Below are 25,989 nucleotides of genomic sequence, written 5' to 3'. Positions count from 1 at the left end.
AGTTATATTGTGGCAAGCCCTCTATTAGAAATATATCGCTTCTGTCTGATTTTCTTAACCAATAAAATCCAGAGGATCAATTTTACGGCACACAAAGATGTAGTTCCCCAAGGATTTGTTTGCTGTATTTTGTTTTCAGTTTCTTTGTCTTAAAATGGTTAGTTCTCTTCTAAATTGCTTTGTACATAAACCCGAACACTGCAAAAATACAAGGTCTAAAACAGTAGTGCGCTTTAATTAAGACAAAACTAACTTACAAGTAACTTATTAGCAAGATAAAGAAGCTTTTCTTAGGTCAATAATTCCTTCATATTGATTTAAAAAAATACTATTTCCACTGGCAAATATATATATATAAAAAAAAAAAAAAATCCCTTTTCACCCACCGCGGGTGGTTCTTATCCTCTGAGCTCGGGTTCTCTACCAGAGGCCTGGGAGCTTGAGGGTTCTGCAGTATCTTGGCTGTGCCAAGGACTGCACATTTCTGGACTGAGATGTCTGATGTTGTTCCTGGGATCTGTTGTAGCCACTGCTCCAGTTTGGGGGTTACTGCCCCGAGGGCCCCGATGACCACAGGCACCACTGTGGTCTTCACCTTCCAGGCCCTCTCCAGTTCTTCCCTGAGGCCCTGGTATTTCTCCAGTTTCTCGTGCTCCTTTTTCCTGATGTTGCAATCACTTGGTATTGCTACATCTACCACAACGGCTTTCCTCTGTTGTTTATCCACTACGACAATGTCTGGTTGGTTCGCCATTACCATTCTGTCTGTCTGGATCTGGAAGTCCCACAGGATCTTAGCTCTGGCGTTCTCCACCACCTTTGGGGTGTTTCCCACTTTGATCTCGGGTTTCCAGTCCATATTCTGCACAGATGTTTTCTGTACACAATGCCTGCCACTTGGTTATGTCGCTCCATGTACGCTTTCCCTGCCAGTATCTTGCACCCTGCTGTGATGTGCTGGACTGTCTCAGGGGCCTCCTTGCACAACCTACACCTTGGATCTTGTCTGGTGTGGTAGATCTGGGCCTCTATTGCTCTGGTGTTTAGGGCCTGTTCCTGGGCGGCCAGGATGAGGGCCTCTGTGCTGTCCTTGAGTCCAGCTTTTTCCAGCCATTGGTAGGATTTACTGATATCAGCCACTTGGGTTATTTGCTGGTGGTACATCCCATGTAGGGGCTTGTCCTCCCATGATGGTATCTCTGGCACCTCAACCTCCGTTCCCTGTTGTCTGAGACATTCACTGAGCACATTGTCTGTTGAGGCTTTGTCCCTGATGTATTTATGGATCTTAGTTGTTTCGTCCTGGACAGTGGTTCTCACACTCACTAGTCCTCTGCCTCCGTCCTTGCGGCTCGTGTACAGTCTCAGGGTGCTGGATTTGGGATGGAACCCTCCATGCATGGTTAGTAGCTTTCTAGTCTTAATATCTGTGGCTTTTATCTCCTCCTTTGGCCAGCTGATTATTCCAGCAGGGTATCTGATTACTGGCAGGGCATAGCTGTTTATCGCACTGATTTTGTTCTTGCCATTGAGCTGGCTTCTCAGGACTTGCCTTATTCGTTGGAGGTATTTAGCTGTGGCTCCTTTCCTTGTGGCCTCATCGAGGTTGCCATTTGCTTGTGGTATACCTAGGTACTTGTAACTGTCCTCTATGTCTGCTATTGTTCCTTGTGGGAGTGAGACTCCTTCTGTGCGGATCACCTTCCCCCTCTTTGTGATTAGCCGACCACACTTCTCTAGTCCGAATGACATCCCAATGTCAGTGCTGTAGATCCTGGTGGTGTGGATCAGTGAGTCGATGTCTCGCTCACTCTTGGCATACAGCTTGATGTCATCCATGTAGAGGAGGTGACTGATGTTGGCCCCATTTTTGAGTCGGTATCCGTAGCCAGTCTTGTTGATAATTTGGCTGAGGGGGTTCAGGCCTATGCAGAACAGTAGCGGGGACAGAGCATCTCCTTGGTATATACCACATTTGATGGACACTTGTGCAAGTGGTTTGCAGTTGGCTTCAAGGGTGGTTTTCCACAGCTTCATCGAGTTTGCAATGAAGGCTCTCAGAATCCTGTTGATGTTATACATCTGTAGGCATTCAATGATCCAAGTATGCGGCATTGAGTCATAGGCTTTCTTGTAATCGATCCAAGCCATGTGTCGGGTTTTGCAGTCTCGGGCAACTGTGCGGTCTATGAGGAGTTGGTGTTTGGCTCCTCTGGTATTTACACCGATACCCTTCTGTGCCGTGCTCATGTGTTTTTCCATGTGTTTGCTTATCTTGGCCGCTATGATGCCTGACATGAGCTTCCAGGTTGTGGAGAGGCAGGTTATTGGTCGGTAGTTGGGTGGGACTGGACCCTTTGATGGATCCTTCTGGATTAGGATTGTCCGCCCTTCAGTTAACCATTCAGGGTGAGTCCCACTTTGTAGCAGCTGGTTCATTTGGGCTGCCAGTCGCTCATGGAGAGCAGTGAGTTTCTTTAGCCAGTAGGCATGGATCATGTCAGGCCCTGTCCAATTTTTCATGCCTGAGAGTCTTTCTTGAACATCTGTCACAGTGATGGTTACCGGGGCTTGCTCAGGGAGGTTGCTGTGGTCCTCTCGTAGAGAGATCAGCCACTGTGCATTGCTGTTGTGGGACGCCTCCCTTTCCCATATGCCTTTCCAGTATTGTTCAGCCTTGGTGGGTCTGCTCTGTTGTTATTACCCTGCCATTGAGAGTACACCTTAGCTGGTTGAGTGGAGAAGAGCCGGTTAATCCTTCTGGATTCATTCTCCCTTGTGTATCTCTTTAGGCGGCTGGCCAAGGCTTGGAGCCTCTGTTTGGCAGTTTCGAGTGCTTCAGGTATGGGCATCTGGCTGTACTTTCTGGGTACTGGTCTTTTCATTGTACCCTTGTGGAGCTCTGACAGTTGGCTCACTTCCCTCCTTGTTACCTTGATTTTAGCCTCTAACCGTCTTTTCCATGGTGGGTATTGGGTCTCATGGTTGCTCTTATAGCCAAGTATCTCAAGGATCACTGATGCTGAGTTGTAGATCAGCTCATTGGTTTCTGTTATGGTGTTGGTAGGGATCGTTCTCAATGCTGCATTCACATTCTCAATGAGACTTTCTGATGGTACTTCACTCAGCCGTTGTAATTGGCGCCGAGGAGGCCTGGTTGTCATTCGGGTCATGATTCTCTCTCTCAGGTCAGCAGCTGTCTCGTTCAGCTCTGTTTCGCTCATTGGGGCCGTGTATCCCCTCACTGGGTGGGGACTTGTAGTTAAGTCCCCACAGTTCTGACATCCGGGTTCCTCCCTTTTGCCGTAGCATTTGTGTTGTATCTCGTCAATCTCAAGTTGTGATAGCAGTTGCCGTTTGCGGATGTTGGAACACTGAGCTACTAGTTGTTTAGCACTTAGTGTTGACTGGGGATGTCGAAGTGACCATTCCTTCCCCAGTCTTTGCATGTAACCCCTCTGACTAGGGTTACTTGAGTAGTAGCATTCCAACAGATCCACATTTTCATCTCTCGCCCATTTCCGTCTTGTTCCAGTAGCCCATTTGTCATCAAGGTGCTCTGGTTCCCCAACACCTGACGCAGACCTTGTTTGGCCGGGCGACGTCTGAGCCGGCATGTTATGCGACTTAGTATCTCTCATGGTATGAGGTAGGCAGTAGCTTGAAGGGTCTTGCCTAAGGACCCAGACTGGATTCGAACCCTGCCCTCTCGGTGATATACTGATGCCTTATGTATTGAGCTATCCAGTCAGCTATATATATATATATATATATATATATATATATATATATATATATATATAATTCAAATGTACTGACATATTTGCTCTAGAAATTAGACCAAAAACATTCTGTAAGATTTTGTTTTTGCAGTGAAATAGTTCATAAAGGAAATCATTTACAAAACGGCCAAAGTCCAAAGAAAGACTCTGAGAAACCGCTGCTGAAGAGCAAGGAAGGAAAATGTAAAGAAATGAGAATTGGGTCGGGACATTTGACTGATGTGTTCTGGTTCGACTTTTTGTTTTTGTTTGTTGGAAAATTTGTCTTTCTTTTACACCCTGATTCTGGTGAAGAAAATCAACTCTCCAGTCCTGAAGATCTTCTCTCCTGTTACTTTAAGACACTTCCCTTCTTTAACGCCTCTGAGCCGGGCTTCCTACCGCGCCTCTGAAGGGAGGAATCACAGGATAGAAACTCTCGAGGATTTGGAGGCCACTGATTTGGATGCTTCCTGGTTCAAAACTTCTCAATCAATGTATCATTCTTCCTAGAACAGCTTAGGATAAGTTTATGGGTGATAGTACACATGTTCATTACATTTTTTTGCACAAAAACATTTTTAGGTAATGAGACTTTAGTCTGGTTCAGCCTATATTTTAGGGTTTTTTGTCTCTTCCAATCCAAATAAGCAGCTGCTGGCCTTGGCCCCCCAACTCAATGTTTGCTCTCACACCTGAAAATGGCTGCAAACAGATGTGCAATTAAACAACCGCACATCTTTGAAAAGCATTAGTGAAGCCTCCTGCACAACCAAAAGGTATGCAGCAAATTGGTTTCCGGTGGTAAGCCAACAACAATACACTTGTCTTTTTCAGCAACTATTATAGAGCACATGCAACACTAAAACTAATCATGCTCCAGTTACGCTGGGGTTGCTCGGTATCGGCGCTGTACGTGTTGAATGTGACTCAACAACCCAGAGATTACTGGACCAAAAAAGTTATGGCCTAAAACCAGCTGGGTGTTTTGTTTTTTTTAACTGCATAGTCTGTCTTTAGAAGCAGTAGAGACCCAAATGGAATGGACTCTCCGTGAGATGTAAAGCACACCCAGTATGTTTGCAAAAAAAAATAGACCTTAAACAACATCACTGGTGTTTCCAGTGTGATTTCTGTCCTGGAATCTCAATTTATTCCACTGTTTAATCCAACATTTGTTCTTACATTTATAGACATGAAGCATTTTCTGTGTTTTCAGCTTTGCACTTATTGGTTTGTAAAACAGCTGAGTCAGACTGGGTGGAAAGTGTTAGTGGAAATCTTTCGCCCGACTCATCAGCGAGCATCTGGAGGTTTACCGTGAGGAGGCAGCAGGAAGCCTCCTCCTTCCACGTGAGTTCACTTCCTGCTCAAAAACACATAGCTCTATGGCAGAGTGATCATCAGATTAATCATGATTATTGAAAATAATTTACTAATCGATTCATAGTTAACTGGATTACAGACACAAAAAGACAAAAAAAAAAAAAAAACACAGAGCAGTAATTAAGCCAAAAACTCCAACAAAAAAAATACATACATTTTGCATTTAAGAAGAAAAACCTTCTTTGTTTGTAAATATTAACCTCACCTTTTTGAAATATTGCCAGATTTATTTATTGATTCGACACAAATTGATTCCAAACTCAACAAAATAGTGTCTAAATGAGGCCGACACATTTTGTGTTCATTTGACACGTTTACTGTATCAATAATTTAATTATTAATAATTCAACACGTTAAATATGTTAAAATTATTTAGCACCATCATCATGCTCATTTACACAGTTATTGTGTCAAATTATTTTAACACATCAGTTGTGTTTTAACTGTTAGTGTTAAAACAAGGTGGTCATTTGATTGAAAAAAATGAAACTGAAAAACAAAACATTTATGAATCCTGGCGTACGGACTTAAACAAAAACAATTCAATCTCCTAATTCAGGAACTCTGCTGATGCTTTATCAACTTTTTATTGTAAAAAACATCATTCATCACTTCCTGCTTCGAAGGAACCACAGATGGAAACTAGCTTGAGCTTAATCTGGTGCAAAGTAACTTTTATTAATGTTGTTTTGTACATTGTTTCTTTAATATAAACTTAATAAACCAAAACTGAAGTTGGTCCCTTCAGTTGTTCAAGAACTGCAGACGTCCAATAAGTGACATCCCTGCTCAGTGGTTTGACTCGTATTCTGTGCATTAACATTATTTATATTTTATTTTTATTATCCAGTCTCACTCTGCACGTTTCTGTGCCTTCATTTGGATTTCTGCTGCTTTTAAGAGCAGACCAAGCGCTTAAAAAAAATAAAAAACACCCAGCTGGCTTTTGGAATTAAGTTTATAGTCTTTAGTTTATGGAAAATTAGACATTTCAAAAAACGTCCAGAATGTAAAGTCACAAACCAGAAAGCGTTGAGTCCTGTTACCTGGCAACCAAATCTGAGTCCCAGGACTTTGAACACATAAAAATATTAATATCTAAAAATTATTTAGTGGAAAAACTGTAATGAACATGTTTTATATGGCCAGTAAACATTTTCTAACATGTTGAAGGAAGCATAACGGTCACCTTCTAGAGTGCATGGAGTGAATTCGAGGTGCAGAGGAGTTTCACTTCCAGTACATGTGGAAACCTTTCAATGTATTTCAGACAGCTCTGTCCAGTTTAGTATTTCAGACAGCTCTGTCCAGTTTAGTATTTCAGACAGCTCTGTCCAGTTAGTATTTCAAACAGCTCTGTCCAGTTTAGTATTTCAGACAGCTCTGTCCAGTTTAGTATTTCAGACAGCTCTGTCCAGTTTAGTATTTCAAACAGCTCTGTCCAGTTTAGTATTTCAGACAGCTCTGTCCAGTTTAGTATTTCAGACAGCTCTGTCCAGTTTAGTATTTCAGACAGCTCTGTCCAGTTTAGTATTTCAGACAGCTCTGTCCAGGATTTCCATGCAGCCCAGAGCCAAGATGCTGATCTTCTGCATCTTGAGGATTTATGGAGCCTTCCTTCCCCACCTGCTTTCCTTTCTTGCCCTCGTCTTATTTTTGTTTTAATATTTCCTCGAATAATCCGGATCTGTCTTAATGTGCTTCCTGCAGCTCACAGAGAGACGTCAGAAGACTGTCAGAGTTGTCTGGAGTGTTCGCGGGACAACGGCTGTGTACGCTGCCCAGAGCGGCTCTTCCTGTTTCTCCAGAGGAAAGGGATGTCTCATCATGGGACGTGTCTCCATTCCTGTCCAACCGGACACTTTGGGCAAAGAGGGAGGGATGTGAACCGCTGCATGAGTACGTATAAATGTGTTATAGAGAAACACATTCATTTATAAAGATAAGACCTGAAAAGACTTGTTTTCGGGACGGCTTTTACCTTCAATCAGCCTGACTGTCTTGATCATTAGTTCAATTAATCTTTTAAAGTTTTTCTTTGGTATTCAGTTTATTAAGTTGTCCCTGAGCAGAATACTTTCATCATTTCAAATTGATGAAAGTATTTCCTAACTGCTCCACTTGTTTAAATCTTCCATCCAGTTCCCTTTGAAAAGATTTTTTAAAGCATTAAGTTTGAGTTTAAATGTTTATCATGTAAAGCACTTTGAACTGCATTGTTGCTGAAATGTGCTGTACAAATAAACTTCATGGATTGAAACTTGATTGATTAAATCCACTTAGTGGTGAAATAAAGGCCGATAGGACATCGGTAAAGCTAATTTGTAAAGGAAATTTTTTGTGTAGTCTACAAATGACTGAAAATGTTTAGCACACTTAGCTTCCTCTAAATAACATTTTCCAGATCAATTCTAAGGCTTTGATTCACTTATTTTTTTTAGTTTAATAAAGTGTTGCATTTGTTTTCAACTTTTGGCTATCGACTGTTATAATTTGATTAGCCGTTTATATTCATTCTGTTATTTGACGCAGCAGTTCTGCTTCCTCTCCTTAAGTTCTCCCTCTTTTTTCCAATAATTTTATTTAAAACAAAAAACATACAAGGACAGAAAAGACTTTGGAATGTAGAGAAGAAGATCTAAACATGACACGTAAAAGTCTTAAAAGGGAGGATGTAGTTGGATTTGAGGTCGGCATTTTAGCAGTAACTGCTGCTAAATACCATGGTGGCGCAACACTTTAGCATGAGTATCACGTTATGTTTACTGGCCCAAAAGTCGTTATATTTGGACAGAAACCACCTTTAAATAAAATGTGCCGATCTGCGTTTATTTCTTTAGGTAATCACCAAATGAACCAAATACTCCTGTAATAACCCAACAAACCCTGCTTCCCCGTCACCTAGCAACCCCAGCAGAGTTCCGCCTGTCACTAGCAACCCCAGCAGAGTTCCGCCTGTCACCTAGCAACCCCAGCAGAGTTCCGCCTGTTACCTAGCAACCCCAGCAGAGTTCTGCCTGTTACCTAGCAACCCAAACTGAGTTCCAGCATTTTTGGTCAGCTTTTTTCCCCGCAGTAATGTTTAGTGATGTTTCCCATTGCACTAAATGAATCGTACCAATGTCTCCAGGTTTCACTTTAACAGACCTTCAATATCTCAGCATGAGTTTCCATGCAAAGTTACTGCATTTATCTTGTAAATTAGTTTTTGGTGTGGAGAGCAACAGAGGCTATGTGGCATTTTAATAAACACAACAAAATGTAGGGAAGTAAGAAAAAAAGATTTACAATTTAAATGTATCCTGGACAAAGACTATGACATTTCATCTCTCTTATAGTTTGGGTTTCCTGGAATATTTTAATTGTTCTACTAACTTCAAGTAATAGAAATCTTGATCATTTTAAATGTGTGAGTTTGTGAAAGATAAACTTGCAGTAGTAAGTTGTGCTAACATTATTAAGATTGTCATATCTGTAAAAGTAAACAAGGGTCTTTAAGTTGGCACTTAAAAAAATTAAAAACGAAAAAAGCGGGATTAGGAAATATTTCCCAGGGTGCTTAGCGGCAGGTTATTGTGTCTTATGTTGCGAGTTTTATTAAAGCAAATATTAGTTTTAAAGCAACAGTTGCCTTCCCTCATTATTTAAGCGCTGTTCAAAACAAAAGTTTGATTGTGATGTTTATTGAAATTTATGATCAGATATTTAGTTCTTGTAAGCTGAATCAAAATTGTAAATTCTTCTAACTAAAAATAATCTTAAACAGCCACAACCTGCCTCTGGAGCTGCAGGTTGCAGGTAAAACTCAGATTTTCAGTGTGTGATGTTTATCTGGCGCTCTGTTTTCTCCCAGAATGCCGCTCGCTGGACTGCGAGCTTTGTTTCAGTCGGGACTTCTGCACCAAGTGTAAGCCTGGCTTCAAGCTGCACAAAGGCAAGTGTTTGATCCACTGCCCAGAGGGAACCTTCGCTCATCAGACAGACTGCCTCGGTAAGTAAAAAACTGCAATATTTGGAGATATTTACAGATAACTGATGTATTTCTTTGTTAAGCAGCAGGAATTCCAAGCCAGGTTAATTTCCTCTAAAAACATATCAAGATTCAGATCTTGTTGCCTTAGGAAGAAGAATGACCAAATGCATTTTTCTTTTTGATTTAGTTTGCTAAGACATGTACAAATAATCAAGATGTCTAACAATGATATGAATATCACTATTCAGTGATGATCAGATAAGATTAATAACATCAGTGTGCTATTAATCCCAGTGATATCCAATAATGATATGAATAACACGATTAATCACACCAATCGTGATTAATCTGTGATTAATCATTAGCGCTCTGATTCATCACAGCACTAGACTGTGATATTAATCGTAGTCGTAGTTCACATGTGAGTGTAAACTCACACCAATAATGGCTCTGATATTGTTTCAGCTTTTGAGATGCTAATCAGCCGCTCCCAGCTGTAAAAATAAAAATGATACCTTGATAACGTGGTTACAACTATCATAAAGTAAAAACATACAAGCAAAATCCTGGGAAAAACCAGACAAATATGCAACACTTTACAAAAAAAAATAGCAAAATTCTAAACAAAAAGAAAGAAAAAGAAAAAGGAATATATCAGAAATAACCAGTCTTATTGTTGCATAAGGATTGCAGAAAACGACAGACCCATATCTGCATTGCTAACATAAAAAATCATGAGGTTACTGCAGGCTCTGACCTAATCTATGCCACCTTTAAAAAGATTCCCCTCTCCAACAGAGACATCAGTGAAACTAAAGCTGGTAGCATAATTAACAGCAGACTCCTTTTGCTGAGAACTCAGAGTGTTCAGCCGTTTTTATTCCACCTTAAACAGCCTGTGTGACTTCACCTGCAGGTTTCATGTTGATCTTATCGGGTCCTAATGACTCATAATCCCTTTAAATGACAGCCTATTGGGATCTGTTTAACATGCGTTTGATTTAGTTTTTAGCCTCCCAATGTCACCTGGAAACACTCGTTTGTATTTTTATCTGAGTTAAATCCGTTTGGATGGGGCCAGGTTCTCAACATAACACACGATACGCATTAAAAGCCTTCAGAGTGGTTTGGGGCTTCATTCCTCTCTTCTCCGTAAGTGAGATATATGATTGAACTCGGTCATCATTTGATGCTTTTCGTTTCTCCTCCGCCATCCACCTGCAACATCTGCAGCTACGGTTCTTTTCTGGCAGTCAGGCAACATCTGGTATTAATGGTGCTGTTGGGGTTTTACGTCCAACTGTTGGTACACACCTTAACAAAGCCTGTGCTTTCAAATCTGACGGCTGTGATGACGATCATAAAGATACGTGGGCGCCGTTTGGCTGAAGCTGCAGAGTTTTTCATGGCCTTGCAGGCTGCATGACATCCCTCTTCCTGAGTAACCAGCTAATGTTCAGCTGGCTTTCATCTACCTTAAATAATTGCACAGTTGCTGCCAGAAATCCAGGGAAATCTTTATGCATTAGTCCAATGCTGAGTTATAGTTGCAGTTTATTTTATCTTTGCTGTCACATTCGCTCTCTGTAATAAGCGATCTTCAACATTTATATATCCAAGCTTGTTTTTATGTTTTTGTCCATATTTAATGCCATTTTTTTCAACTGCTTCATGTAAATATATTATGGGTCTATACATAATGGATTTGATTACATGATTCTGACTTTAAAAAACACATTTAAAGGAAAGTTTGCATAAAAATTAGTGCTTTCAATTAAAAATGTACTAGTGATTAATCACGATTAATCACTAGGTCCATATAATGCAGCTGTGAACTAGACAATCCTCCAGGAAAGAGGCTTTCAGATCAAATAGTAGTTTGATTAACATGCAGTGTGTAATATCAATGTGTTAAAATGTTCAGGTTAATCGCATGAATTATGTAATGTTGACAGCCCAAAAAAACCCCAAAAACTTCCAAGTTTTTTCTTGATCAGTCTTTAAGTTTCTGAGATTTTTCTTGCAAATTTTTCACTTTTGGAGCTTTGGGAGTTTTTTTTCCTGAATATTTTTTAGATCAATCTCAAAATTTCTAATTTTTTTGGTGGAAATTTACTCGTCCTTTCTTTTTCTACTTAGAGTGGCCCGAATAGATTTTCACTTTAGAATTTTAAAATGATTTAGGGGAAGCGAAGATTGGCTGAACTTTGCTAACGCGAAAATTTGCCCATGACTGATGTCCTGAGATAAAAAACTAAAGAACTGAAAAGCGTGCGCTTTGTTTTAATTGAAATTCTCCAGAGTTCTCCCCGCTTCCCAAGCGTTTTTTAATACATTATTACCACTTTTTCTTTCACGTCTTTTCTGTTTTGCATTATTTGTTTTGTCTAGAGGTCTGTCCCCTGCCTCCGCTGGGAGAGTGGAGCGAGTGGAGCGTCTGCGTCCGTGACGGCGCCACCTGTGGTTTCAGATGGGGAAAGCAGACCCGGGTCCGGGAGAGCAGCCAGAGCGGGAAAGCGACTGAAAAAGCGTCGGTCTGTCCGCCCCAACGTGAAACACAAAGGTGCAGGATGAAGAAAAAATGTCCCATAGGTGAGAGCGAAAGATCCCACAGTGTTAGCAGCTGCGCTAAAATGAGCAAAACACGCAACTTGTTTGTGCATCTTTGTTTAGTGAACTGCCGACATCTGTGTTTTGATGCAGTCGTGCCATTAATAATGCCAAGTTGGGGGGAATTGGACCTTTTAAAAACATTCCAGCCTCCTCCAGCTCAGCGCTGTAATGTTATAGATATCCTCTCCTGGCATCACACGAAACAGATCTCATCTAACCTTTTAAAGGTCATATTTGGTCGTCTGGTATTATAAAACCAAAGTTATAAAGTTTAGTAACTTTAGCATCGAGTGGCTATTATGTAGTCCAGCCACGCAAATGCTCTATGTAACAGCAGCTCCCTCCCTATAAAAGGTTTGGTCCAGCTGGTCTTTATTACTGCTGCCCTGTGAACATCACAGGCGAATATAAAGATAATAAAAAGAACTGAAGAATCTAATAACCTTTGTCTTTTTAAAGCCAACTCATAAAAACCTCTTCAAGCTAACATCTCTTCCCAATAAACACCAGAAAACTGCAGTTTGGGCTTCTGTTAGAGATGATCATGTCGAGTTAATGCCTGGAGATAAACATTTAGTTTCTGATTTTTAATCATTTGTTTTGAACTTTTACGGTTGTTTAGACACTGCTTTAAGAAATTTGTGACTCCTGCCATTCAGAAAGTCGTTACTGGTCTCAGCTCAACATTCATCCAGGGGCGGATCTACACAGGAGCAAAGGGGGGGCCACTGCCCCTCTGCAGTTGAACTTTGTCCCCCTCCCCCACGGTATTTCATATTCTCCAAACTAAATATTAATTCACCAAAAGTATGTAGGTGTACATATAATCTTAGACTGCTTTTACACCAGCCCTGATTGGTTTGCTTTCAAACAACTCCAGTCCGTTTCCTCAGAAAGTCCATATAAAGAAGTGTGAATGCGTAATCGGGTGAAAAAAGAAAACTATGGTCCATCTAAAAAACTTGGTCTCAGTTTGGTTGAAGTGAACTCTGAGGTGGTTTGAATGCATATGTGAATGCCAGAGCAGGAAGTCGACTAAAGTCCAAGGCATTCTGGGTAAATACTACCACAACAAACCCACTAGGCTAGTAGTGGGGGAAATGGCTCCTGGTCTTTAGCTACAGATAAAAGAGAAATCCTAATTTAAATCAGCCACCACTTCATTTTTGCTTTCATTCCGTAAAGAAGGAAGTTAGGATTTATGTTGCTTCCCTCCCCCCACAATTCCTTCAGACTAGCCAGTAGCAATTAGCACACAATAAAGCTTAAGATAAGACACATTTTTATTATTGATTTTTAGGTAACTGTATGGCACAGCTTTCATAGAACCACAAACATAAATATTGTGAAAAATAGTCTCACTTCCAATCAGTTTCTTCAGGACTCAACTTGAATTGCGATAATGGCCGCCCAGAATAATTCTCAGGGCCGCAAATGGCCTGCAAGCCGCACTTTGGACTCCCTGAAGTAAAACAAACGTATTCAGGGTTTAAAAAGTTGACATCCAGCATTCAGCTTTTAAGCTGCTAATACTCTCCTGCAGAGTAACTGCAGGCTGCACATCCATCTGTGAACATCCAGGCTAGCAGCATCACGCTCCTTTTCAACCGCTGCATTCTTCTCCGGAGCGTCATCTGGAACCAACATCTGTCCAGACTGTTCCCATTTGTGGTTCCATGATGGCAGAACAGCCTACAAAATGCAAGCAGGGAAAGGGATTCCCTCGTTCCCACCCACTCTACCCCCCAAAAAATGCGTGAAACACCAAAAACGTGCTCAGTTTGCACCTCGCTACCTGTTCTGCTACATTAAGGAGCAAACCATCCGAGGTTTCTTTCAGGTCTGACGCCTGCATGCTGTTTCTCTCGGATCCGCTTTGATCTTGTTCTCTGTGGTGGAGGCTCCGACTGCAAATATTTTGAAAGCCTCTTGTTGTGTAAATGCTGTCAAACCCAGTTTAGGCTGTAAAAAAAGGGAGGAGAAAAAACAATGTGCGCTCGGCGTCTTCAGCGACAGAAGTATTGAAGTGACAGCACCTGGCTTTGGATTCAACTCTGGATTTAATTAATTATGAACCCCAGACGGATTAAAATTAAACGTGGCAGCTGGTTTTGACTTTCCCATCAAACCAAAACAAGACACTGTGAGACACAAAGCAGAAGATGAGACTGCAGCATGTTTTTGGTTTTTACAGCAATTCCTTTAAAAGTTCAGACGTGCATCGAGTGTTTGAACTTTATCCACATTATAAGGCGTGTCATTTGAAGTATTTATCATTATCATCGACATATTGTAGGTTCTGAAGATATCTTCTGGGATTGGACACATCTGGGATAAAAGAAGCAACTCCCAGATTTCACTGCTTTAGTTTTTTAATTTTCCGTCTCCAGAGGTGGTAGAGCACAAACAAAATTACTCAAGTAAAAGTAAAAAAGTCTAAGTTATCAAGTAACTGAGTAAATTATCAGTCATTTCATATTTAAAAACATCAACAGACTGACCAAATTATAAGGTTAAGTGGAAATCTTTTGTTTTAAAGACAAAAATGAAAAGAATTCATATTATAAACAAAATTAAGAAACTTTTTCCAATTCAGTTTCTTTCACAATAAATGTATAAAAGTTTATACATTTGCAGGTGTTTTGGTTAAAAGTAGAGATACTTTACAATACAGTTACTCAGGGGAAAAAAGCACAGCGTAGGAAAACAGTACATTTTTTCAAAAGGTCAGTGAAGTAAATGTAACTGAATGTACCTAAATGTGTTATTATCCTCAGATGAAGCCTCTTATTTTTCTCTAACAAGAGATTTTCTTCTGCTTTTTGTCAAAGTTTTACTAACCTGAGGTCCTGTGGTGTTGCGTAGTTGATTTTTTTAAAATAAACCACAACAGAACTCGAGTGAAAACTTCAACATTTTCAGTCGACATTTGAAATGTTAAATTTTTCACGTTTATTTTGTAGAGAAGTTCTTATATTCTAAATTTTTTTTGTGCAAATGGTATTGCTTACTGCTACTTTAATTTTGCATGTTGCTTTATTAAAAGAAGGACGTCTAGTTTTCAGTTTCTTTTGACTGATTAAATATATTTTCAGAACTGGTTTTTAGTCACTTTCTATCAAATGTTTTCTATATTTAGCCAAGAAACTATAAGAGCTGATTTGGCTGCAGCAAACTTAGCTTTTCAGTAGTTATTGATAACAATTGTTATCCTGATTACAAATTGAAAGTCTCCATTTGCATCCATGAGCCAAACTTCTATCACTTTTGAATTGCAGCGAGGGGCCGAACAAAATCAGTCCGAGGACCATAAAAGGCCCCCAGGCCACACTTTGAACACCCCTGCTTTACAGTCTCTCATCTCATAAAGTTCTGGGAAAATTGATTTCTTGATTGATGTATAGTGAACCAAATGAACCAGAACTCTCTTTGCCTTTTTTGTATTTGTTGGCCAGAGGAGAAAATCAAAATCAAGTTTGAAATATCTAGTTTGCAAAATCTCTTTGTAGTCACAGACACATGTTTAGTGTTAGCATGACGCTTATTAGGTCGTATTTATGTGGATGATAATCTCCCATAGAGAAGCAGATTAACTCAGGCTGTGTTTCACAAAGACAGAGCAACCGTGTGGCTCCCATTTTAGGACAATACATTTCCCCTGCTGCAGAACCCAAACACACTCATGGAGGTTTGTTATAGGAAACACTTGTTTCTCTAATAACTGTGACTCAGCTCTCCAGCAAGTCAAGTTTTTATTGGTATTGTGTTTGTGCTTCGATGTGTTCTCTCCCATGTGAAGGAGAAGCGAACCAACATGAGTTATAATCCCAAACTGATGTCTCTGGTGGCTTGTTGCCGGGTCGTTACTTTTGTTCTCTGGCTAATCGGAAACAGAGCCGGGATTAATTTGTACAAGTTTATTCTTCTTAGATGGGGAAAGCAGACAACAGCAGCTTTATCTCAGCAGATTTATGAACTCACAAATCATGGCGCTTCTAAACGGACCCGAATCGGTTTGTTCATTCCTACAAAGAGTTTTACTCTTTACACCTGAGACGGCTCCAGGGTACATGTGTAACTGAGGCCCACAGGGTTATTCTCATACCTTCTGATAGGCCATTTGGTTCACTTAAAATGACATTTGTCACAACTCTGCAGCACTTTGAGCAACCTGTTCCCCTTCTCGCCTGTGGGGGCGCTGCACCAAGAACAACTGAAGGAAACCAAAAGACACTGAGAGCAACTTCCTTCTTCACAAAACCAAACAAAAATGGAGTCACGCCAGATTTTAGTGGCTGCAGGATTTCTCTTTTGTTTAATAAAAACATAAATCCTTTCTCCTGCTAACTGTAGACATGCTGGGTTGTTAGGGCTGCATTTACCCAGAATGCCCTGTGCTGCAGTCCACTTCCTGCTCTTGGAGCCTAACTGGTCCGCTCGGAACCGCACCAGAGCAGGTCAAATAATTCCTGCAATAACCTCATCAAACAAGGCTGAAGAGTTAAAAATCCCGTTTTTCAGACTGGTTTAACTCGGTTATTTTGTACGAACATCTAATTAGTGCTTGTTATGCATTTGTTTATTTTTCTTTTACCTTGAATGCATTTTTGACATGGAGCCCTGTTAAAAATGAATTTCAGTCACATATAAAGTAAAATGTAGAGTAAAATGTATCTATCATAGCTATACGTCTAGCTAATAATATTTCACTCCAACTGCTACATTATTCATGGATTCTTTTATATCATTTTATATCGATAAAATGATCATAAATCTAGATTTCAAGAGCCACATCAAGTGTATTTCTATATTAATACCTGTAAAAGGTGACATTACAATGGACAAGTTCATTAACAAATAGTTTAACAGTTAGTTTTATTATAAATAAATCAATAAAGCAGCTGCAGCTCCTCAGAAATTTCATTTTATTATCTGTTGCATTTATATATTTCCAAATATAAATGTTACCTGTGCAGACAGTTTTCAAACGATGAATCTCACTGACTGTTTCTGCAAAATGGCGGCGCTGCCATGTGCTATGACTGATTTTCTTCCAGATTAAATAACGATCACTTTGATGTATGACATGCAATGTGTCTACGTGGGAAACGGATCAGATCAATGCCATGTGGAGAACAACATTTTCATTGTACTCGCGCCAGCGCCCAAACTCTCTTCTTTTCAACCCCATTTTTTTGGCGCCTGTAACCACAAACACTAAAGTCCCTCCGTTACGATTGAGACTGTCAAACCAAGAGGCCTCCCTCTGTGATTTGACAACTTCCATCCCGTCTGGGATCCTCCCAGAGATTCCTGAGTTAAAATATCAGATCTTCCCTTTAACCTGCAGTCCTGACTGAGAAAAGAGTAAATAATTTAACAAACTGAACCAGAAACCTCCCATCCCGGAAGACTTTTCTGTTTAACTGTAGTTTTATTTTATTATAAAGTAAATGGTCTAAGACTAAAACAATGTCTTTGTATTTATGTGTGGTTTGGAAATGTGTGTGAATCAACATTGCTAGTATAATCTCAAACTGTGGCAGGACATTCAGAGGGTCGATCTGGTTTCCATTCTGTTGTGGAACATGGGAACAGTTCTTTATCTGAATAAGAACATTCAACAGCGATTTGGGATTCGTCCAACAGAACCTCCGGAGTTTTACTGAACCGCTCTCTCTCGTGGTGTCCATATTACTTTGGGTTTCTCCTGGTTCCTGTGTTACACCTTATTTGTTCTGACGATAGGAGGCGCTGTTGCAGTTTTACACTTTGCCATATCTTGGCCTGACGCAAAAGGAAAAATAAAGAAAAACAAGTAACATCTTACCACTAATGTTGGGATTATTATGGAAATATAAATGGACAGAATATGACCGTGCTCATCAGATATTGGTTCACTATACATCAATCACACTGTAACTTAGTGTAAAATATTTGAACCAAACCAAATTACTGTTAACTAATTCAGTAACGCAACATATTACAACACAACTCTGTCATTAGACTAGGCTAATGCGCTTGTTTTTGTTTGTTACCCAGAATGCCTGCACTGCAGTCCGCTTCCTGCTTTTGATCCGTTTGGTGTTGAAATCTGAATTTGAACTGGACCAGAATTCACTTCAACCAAACTGAGACAGAGGTTCGTAGGTGGACCAAAGTTTGCTTTTTTTGATTTGGTTCCAGATTCATGCCTCAAACTTTAGTCTCCAACAAACTGGAGTTGGATTAAAGCGGATTAAGCAGGACTGGTGTGAAATCAGCAAGTTTAAATCTAATGGCATGTGAAACAGTTGGGAGTAAAAATCCCAGTGAAACCCAACGGTTGTCAATAACGTGAACAGAGGTCCATCAGTGGCTTGGTGGCAATGGGTCAGTCTGGGTCGTATTTCCAAATCCGGTCATCTGTAACTGAGACCAAATGCACAGCATGTGCAGTAATTAATTCAAATGTATAAAGCAGAAGTGGGCAGAGTAAATCCAAACTCTGCTTTGGATAAAATCTCCTGCTGGCCCGTTTTTGAATTTCGCTCGGTTTTTACAAATGCCACTTTTGTTTTTCGTTTTGCCGTTTGTTTGTTACTCTGACATTTCATACAAGATTACGGCGCCGACAGCCAATTTACAGTACATCCAGACAAATCCTGGTAGATTGAACTGGAGTTACTGCAGATTAGAGGCTCTCTGCCACTTTAAAGGGCAGACCTCGGTGTCCCTCTCACTCAGAAGCTCACGGATCAGGATTTAAACCCAACATCAACACGCATCATGTTCACAGACAGACCCTCAGGCACTGCAAAACCCCGGACAACAGGTACTGATTTCACAATAAGTTGGTTTTTCTGGCCTCGCTTTCACTCCACGAACATCCCTGAAGTAATTTAGAGGCATGTCTAATCAGAGAAAGCAGGTTTTTCTTCTTTCTTTTTCTTTTTGGACACAATGTGGACAAAGATGAGAAAAATCTGTTTCAGCAAATTCCAAACATTTTCGCTTGGATGGAGGTTTTCTGCTTGCGTGCCTGATTCAGTTGGAATCTTTTCATTTGAATTTACTTTTATAACATTTTCATCCACTCATCTAGAGGTTGGACAGTTGTTATGGACCACAGCTGCTCTCTGATTTTGATCAGAACGAAGCTGGAGTTTGTCGTTAACCCGTAAAGAGCCGTAATCTACGGTTTGTTGCTCTGCTGCTGCCGTCAGCAGCGAGAGGCTTCTGCTCGTTTCGTCCAAATTTTACAAGATCTAGCAGAAATTCAAGTTTGCACAGATGTAGAATCAAAACATGGGATTTTTTTCAGTATTTTACTTTTCAGTATCTACTTTCTATGGCTGCAACTAACGATGAGTGTAGAAATTTATTATTCTGATGTTTAGTCGATGATCGCATAAGAACTTTTGCTTGTTCTGCAGATTTTTCATTTAATCACTTATGATTATTTCATACAACATTAGAAATAAATTAAAAGACGCAGATGAACAAATTATTCATGTAACATCTTATTGATGCATTAATCTCCAATATCAACATGTGAAAAATTCAGCTTGACATGAACAAAGTGTCGGGCCAACTTTATTAATTGGATTAACCAATTAACAATTGGGCAGAAAAGGGTCATTATTGTGAGTATTTCACAGAATACGAAGCAGGCAAAGCTAAAATTGACGAGTTCTGGGTGAAAATGTTTTACAGACAAATAATGTTTTTTATCTTAAATGCAAAATGTATTCATAATTGTACAATATTCGCTTAATTATTGCTCTTAATACGTTGTTCTTTCAGCATTTTGCCTTTCTATAAAGGAGATTATTTCAGTGATTGATTAATCATGATAAATCGTTTCAGAGTCTCTTGTTTTCTCAGCTCTTCCGTTTTCTTTTGGATGAAGTTTGTCGTTTTTCTACATATTTTGGATCATCATTGGATGTGTCAGATCCATCGATGCTGCCACAAGGGATATAAATCAGCCCACAGCATCACAGATCCTCCTCCGTGTCTAACAGACATGTTTACTTGGGCTGTTTTTAGCAGAAAAGCTGAGTTTCAGTCTAATCTGACCCAACCATATGGTTCCAGTTTAGGTCCCAGAAGAGTTTAGTGAACTCCACATGTTTACATTTAGGATGTCAGGAGAAAAAAGCTTTTCTCTGCAATGCTTCAGAAACAACCAGTTCTTTTCTATATCGTGGCTGATGCTGCGACCCCAAGCTGCTGCACTTCTCTGAGCTTTGGAGAAATGTTCACATCCATTACAGCCTTGATAATATTGGGTCTTGTGTATCAGATAGTTACATTCAAACGGGAAGTGGTGGTTCTGATCAGCTTCAAAGTGTTAATGACATTCATTTAGAGCGGCAAGTAACGATTAATCAATTAATCCATCAATTGATTATTCTGGCGATTAATCCGTTAATCTGATGATTAATCGGATAAAAAATTGGGTTTATGCCACAGATTTTTAATTTAACCTCTTTATAAAATGTTAGAACTGCATAGAAATCTGCAAATACACTATAAAATTAATTTTTAAGTGAGAAAATTTATTTTTTGTGCAAAAACAGCATTTCTTTAGCGAATCCTTAGTCAGTTATAGCAAAGGATTCATCTTCAGCTAAAACAATACGTCTTGCATCAACATGTGAAGAACTGAGCTCTTCTGCTGGATGTGACATAAATACGGGTCGGGGATGATCCGTTCATCACCTTTTGGTTTTAAACGACTAATATTTGATAGATGCCTATCAGTTAGTTTTTTCCAGAATTTGAACCAGGTGAAGCCAAAACTGCCACTTGATGAGTTCTTGGTGAAAACATATTTACAGACAAATGTTTTTTTAAATCTTAAATTCAAAAGTTTTTTTTTTGGTTTAATTTTTCCTCTGAATGTGTTTTCAGCAAATGTCCGTTTTATCTGTATTTTCCAGTTATTGATCATTTCAATCATTTATTTGTTGTGACTAATTGTTTCAGCCACAGACTTATTTTTAAGTGAATAATTGAAGTAGGAGGAATTATACAACTGAAAATATATTTATATTTAAGCTAAATTTTCTTGCTGTGTAAATTGATCTGTAAAAATAAGTGAGTGTTCTTTTCTAAAATATTTTTGCTGTGTTTCTGTTCTGAGGAGATAAAATCAGAATTTTCTAAGAGTAATGCACGAGTTCATGCAGTAATTATGTGGAGTTGAGCAGGTTCTTAATGAAAATCTCAACATGGGCCGCAGTTTTTGTCTCGGTGCCACCAAACCGCACGTCTGGCGGATCTCAGTGCCAACCTGGAAACCGCACACAGTAAAAGAGGTGAAATTAAAGCAGAGCTACGTTTCGTAGCGCTAACAGGGGCAAATCACGACCCCGTTTGTTATTTGATCGTGTCTGGCCTGCAGCTCATTCTGCACTTCAAACGCAGATCCTTTTGCGGCGGCTTGGGTTCGACGTTGCAGCTGGAAATCGGCTCAGCTGTGGTTTCTGTGTTTTTATTTCAGGAGGGAGGCCATCGTTAGCATCGCAAAAAAGCCTTTAGCATGTTTGTTTTAAGGTTCACAATCAAATTAACGACCAGAACAGACCAACCTGTATTCAGACTTGCACATATTAGTGATGATGCGTGTTCGGGTCTGCGTGACCCGGCGGTCGGTTCCCCCGTTCCCGCGCTCGCCCGCATGGCTCCATACCGTTTAAAGCTTCATGCTGATTTATTACCCGTTGTACCCATGTACAGTGCTTTTCTTTCTTCCACCGCAACATGTGGTTCTGACTACGACTGTTTTCCAAAGGGTCCAACGCATTGAGAGGATAACACCAGGATTTTTGGAAAATCCTCCAACTTTTATTCGTGTTTGCGAAGTTCTGGTCGTTTTCCAGTCTTGCTTGGATACTTGCTGCATTTAAAAGGTCAGTTTGGGTTTTGATGCCATCGAGGCTCAATGATTGCAACAAATTACAGTGAAATACGATTTTTATCTCTTTGTGCGAGTTTTAAAGTTTTGGACTGATTTGATCAAGATCATGTAAAGGTTAAAGGTCGCAAAAAATCTCCTGTTTGTAAAGTTACAAAGTCAAAATTTAACAACAATAATCTGGGTTATTTAATCTGTCAAAGCAAAAAATAACAAGCTTATGTTATTGATTTGTTTACATATTAAAATTGACAAACTAATTCGCAAGCTGAATAGTTAGTTTACAAACCAAGTCGTCCACTTTCTGCAAGCAGCCAGTGAATATGCATGTCAGGTTTCACTGTCGAGCTAAACGAGCGAAATATTCAGACTCCAGATTCAATATTCAGATTTCTAATTAAATATGTAGTTTGAGCATAGAGATCTGGATTAAGGGGTAACATTTAGTCTCTTTAATGTGTTTAACCACTTTTACAAAAAAAGAAACCACTACAAATGTTGGTGCTGCCAGTCGGATTTGTATGAAATCAAGAAAACTGGACCTTAAAAACAATCGCCCAGTTTGGGATCCTGCAGATAATCTTGTCTTTTCTGATCATCTATGGAGTTCAGCTGAACTAAACACAAACTTTCATTCTCATTTAGTTCCATAAAGTCCTTGTATGTTTGCCTGTGAGTTTGGTTTGAGGTTTGGTCACAGCGCCACCAACTGGGCGGTTTTCCAACTTTCTGCCTGAAACAGTTCTGATAATCGCTGAGGAGCTTTACAGATGTGCATGTTTGGTTTCCTGAAGCAAGCATCACGTTGCAAAAACAAGACTGCATTTACGTCACTGTTGCATGTAAATCTGGGATTTCTCCTTTTTACTGCTGTGGGTTGGAATAAATTTAAAAGTGACTGATGTAAAAACCAATAATCGAGTATTTAAGATGCCAAAAAGACCCAAAACAGAGAGAGACCACTGCAGCTGGAGACAACAGATAGTCATAAAACATTTGCAAAGATTCATAGTTTTCAGAAATATTCTGGAGAAATATCACTGCAGAAAGTTACAAACATTCACAAAGTTCACTTTATTACACAATACTGATCTGCTGATCCTGTGTTTTTAGGTTTGGCAAAATTATTGGTTAAATTTGAGGATTTTACAGGAATGTAAAGTGGAAATGTTTTCCAATTTTTATTCTGTCTTAAATTCAGTGTAAGAACTTAATGCTGTTTGATAAACATTTAAACCACTTTCACTCTTTAATATTAGACAATTAATTACTTAGAAAGTCATGAATGTTTGGAAACACTGAGCACAGTTTTGTTTAGTAAATAAACTTCAGATTTATGTCATAAAAAAGGCAGAAATAATTATATTAACCATCTCTGTCTCAGAAGAAAAGGGTGTAAAATTAAATGAATTTTTTTCCAGTATTAACTAGATCTATGAAAGACAAAAGTCCCAGAAGTGAGAAGTCGAGCTCAGATTCTGGTTTAGGACCAGAAGGGCAAAGGTCAGGAGAATTGGACTCGCGATTCAAATCTGAGCCAAACTTCCTCGATATGAAATATCAACATTATTCCACGAATGTCGAAAAAACACAGTTTTGCAACTGTTGTCTTTACATGACGAAAGAAACGCATTTAAGGTGAATAGGTTTGTTTACGCCATTTTAAAAAGTATCATCCTTCTTCCACTTTCTGTCTTTGTCGTTTCTGTAGTAACAGCTGGTTGTTGATCATGTGATACAAAAAAAAGTTTCTGTTGCAGGTTTGAGTGATGCACTAGTGTTGAAACGATGAGAGCCACCTCATCCCAGTGCAAAAACATTTTGTCAACGTTTTTGTCAGAATTGTTGTGTTTCTGTTTAGTAAATGTATTTTTTAATTCCTATTTGCCTAATTTTTTTCTACCGCTAGCAAAGAAATTGGTTGGAGGATGATTTCTAAAAACTTATCACATAAACTACTTGTTCATGTCTGATCTTAATTTCATTCTTATTTAATAATGCAATTGTGAAATTGTGTTTTTCTGACATTTATGAACAAAGTTTTGTGCACATCTGCATTTAACCCACACTTTAAAAACAAATTTAATTGCAAACAAATTATCTTAAAAATTCAAACAACGACAAAGAACATGAGAAAAAAAGACATGGAGAGTCATGAAAGCTTCTTGTTCTGCGATCGTAACGAAGAGCAGACGGCGGCTTCTGATTGGATGAACTCCTCATCATCAGCATCATCAAATCAAAGTTCACCAGGAATCAGCAGAAAAATCAGGTCAGGGGAAAAACGTTGACATTTTCTGCTTCCTCTGCATCCTATTCTCAAAAAAAACCAACATACGACACAAAAAACAAAACCCTCAAAATGTTCTCACTGCTGCAGTAAATCTGATTCTTTTTAAACTGCAGCCAAAGGAGGTGAAGCCAGAGCAGCAGCTTATCCATCCAAGCCGGACCCGAATCATCACACCTGATCTCATACATGAGTTATGGTGTAAAAATCTGAAAATATGTAGCAGTGTGATCTGGAGTCCCTATGCTGTAAAAGCATCGTATAATCTCTGCAGCCAACCATCAAAGCAGCGATACATCACCCAGAATATTTACCTGACACTCAACCTGGAGGACTCTTCTTCTTCTTCTTCTGGCCAAATGATGGATGAGTTCCCAAAAATCCTGCGGGTGTCGGGCCTGAACCGCCATATGAGGATGGAGAACACCTGAGACGCATCAGCAGAGCCAGAAAACATTTTTCCTCCCGACGTTTGAAGAGTCACTGGAGGAAAAACAAATTTACCATTTTATTTATTTATGAAACAGGATTATGTAAAGCCTTATTACAATAAACTCCTCTTGTTATGGACTCCTTTTACATGTTATTGCTTACATCCAGAAATGTTGCCCTCAACGCTGGAAGGCGAAACGATGATTCTTGACTCCTCATCCACAGCTGCAGTGGAACAAACCGTTAACTAAATGTTGGCATCATTAAGTTAGTGCTTTGCGCAGCAGGAAAGGGAAAAATACAGCAGAAAACGGATGAAAAACAACTCAAAACCACTTTTGTCTCGCTGTCTGTCGGCTACGCTACACACAGACTCATTGCTGTAGCAACTGACAACAACTATGCTTCAGGATTCAACACCAAAAACCATATAAACATTTCTCCCTCTGTGTTTTGCTATTATTGCAAAATGATTGCTGTGGTAGATTAGCTACCGCAGCTATTAGCTAAGCTAACACAGCGGTGGTAGATCAGCTACCGCAGCTATTAGCTAAGCTAACACAGCGGTGGTAGATCAGCTACCGCAGCTATTAGCTAAGCTAACACAGCTGTGGTAGATTAGCTACCAGCAAGCTAAGCTAACACAGCTGGTAGATAGCTACCATGGCTATAAGCTAACACAGCTGTGGTAGATCAGCTACCATGGCTATAAGCTAACACAGCTGTGGTAGATCATCTGTTTTTTATTTTTTAACTGAACCAAAACACATCAAATTCTACGTCACATCTATATGCTAAGGTTGGCATAGTCAAGCTAGCATGACTGGGCATACTTCCCTCTCTCAATTTTTTTTATAATTGAAACTTTTTCCTGATCATTTTTGTCTTAAAGTCAAAGGCCAAATAAAATCATTTCCTGGGCTATAAATGGACCCCAGGCCACACATTAGACTGCCCCAATTTATAGAAAGGATCATAAATGTTCTGAAATATAGAGAAATTCATAACCTATAAGACAAAACTAATATAAATCAGTCAATTAAGTTTATGTGTAGAGCATATTTAAACAAGGCAACTCAAAATGCTTTACATCATAAAAACACAAAAATAAAAATGTTTTACAGCCACCAATTAAGAAACCAGAAGCAAATATTACATTTTGACAAGCGCTATCATAGAAATCATGTTTCATTTATTATGGCTCAACAATAAACAGGTGGAGTTTCTATCTGTCCATCTCTGATGCTAACGACAGATCCAACGGTTCGCCGCAGGTGAAACGATGGGAAATATTTGACCTTCATAGTTTTCATGTCCCGTTTTTCTCCTCTGCCGTTTGTCTTTGTCAGAGAAAAGACGGAATAAAAAAGGAGGACTTGGCAGAAAGAGGGAGAGGAAACGACAGCGATTCCTCGCCAGCCTCTCGGCTAACGCAACAACAGACTCCACCGGCGGCTGAACCGGATCCAGCACCATGTTGGCCCGCCGAACCAGAACCAGAACCACAGAGGACAAAAGCAGCCTGAGCCGACTGCTCAGTTTATCCCCATGATGTGAGAATAAAATGTGTTTTCCAAACATTAAATCAAAGTAGGAGCTGCACTGATCTGAATTTACCTCTTTTTCATTC

The 25,989-nt window shown here is 39.6% G+C and overlaps 1 protein-coding gene across 1 annotated transcript in view; it reads left to right on the top strand.

The window, feature by feature from the left end:
- LOC129372629 (R-spondin-2-like) overlaps positions 1–25,961 on the top strand; it is a 31,010-nt gene extending 5,049 nt beyond the window's left edge. Inside the window, exons 2-5 of the mRNA XM_055050041.1 lie at positions 6,858–7,046; positions 9,001–9,138; positions 11,512–11,712; positions 25,709–25,961. Coding sequence (XP_054906016.1) covers positions 6,858–7,046; positions 9,001–9,138; positions 11,512–11,712; positions 25,709–25,818 — 638 coding nt within the window. The 3' untranslated portion in view covers positions 25,819–25,961. The remainder of the gene's footprint in view (positions 1–6,857; positions 7,047–9,000; positions 9,139–11,511; positions 11,713–25,708) is intronic.
- The last annotated feature ends 28 nt before the right edge of the window (positions 25,962–25,989 follow it).

The sequence above is a fragment of the Poeciliopsis prolifica genome, unplaced genomic scaffold, assembly GCF_027474105.1.
Source record: "Poeciliopsis prolifica strain line A6 unplaced genomic scaffold, Auburn_PproV2 SCAFFOLD030, whole genome shotgun sequence".
NCBI classification, from domain to species: domain Eukaryota; kingdom Metazoa; phylum Chordata; class Actinopteri; order Cyprinodontiformes; family Poeciliidae; genus Poeciliopsis; species Poeciliopsis prolifica.
The sequence above is the reverse complement of the archived record's forward strand: the minus strand, read 5'-3'. Positions and strand labels throughout refer to the sequence as shown.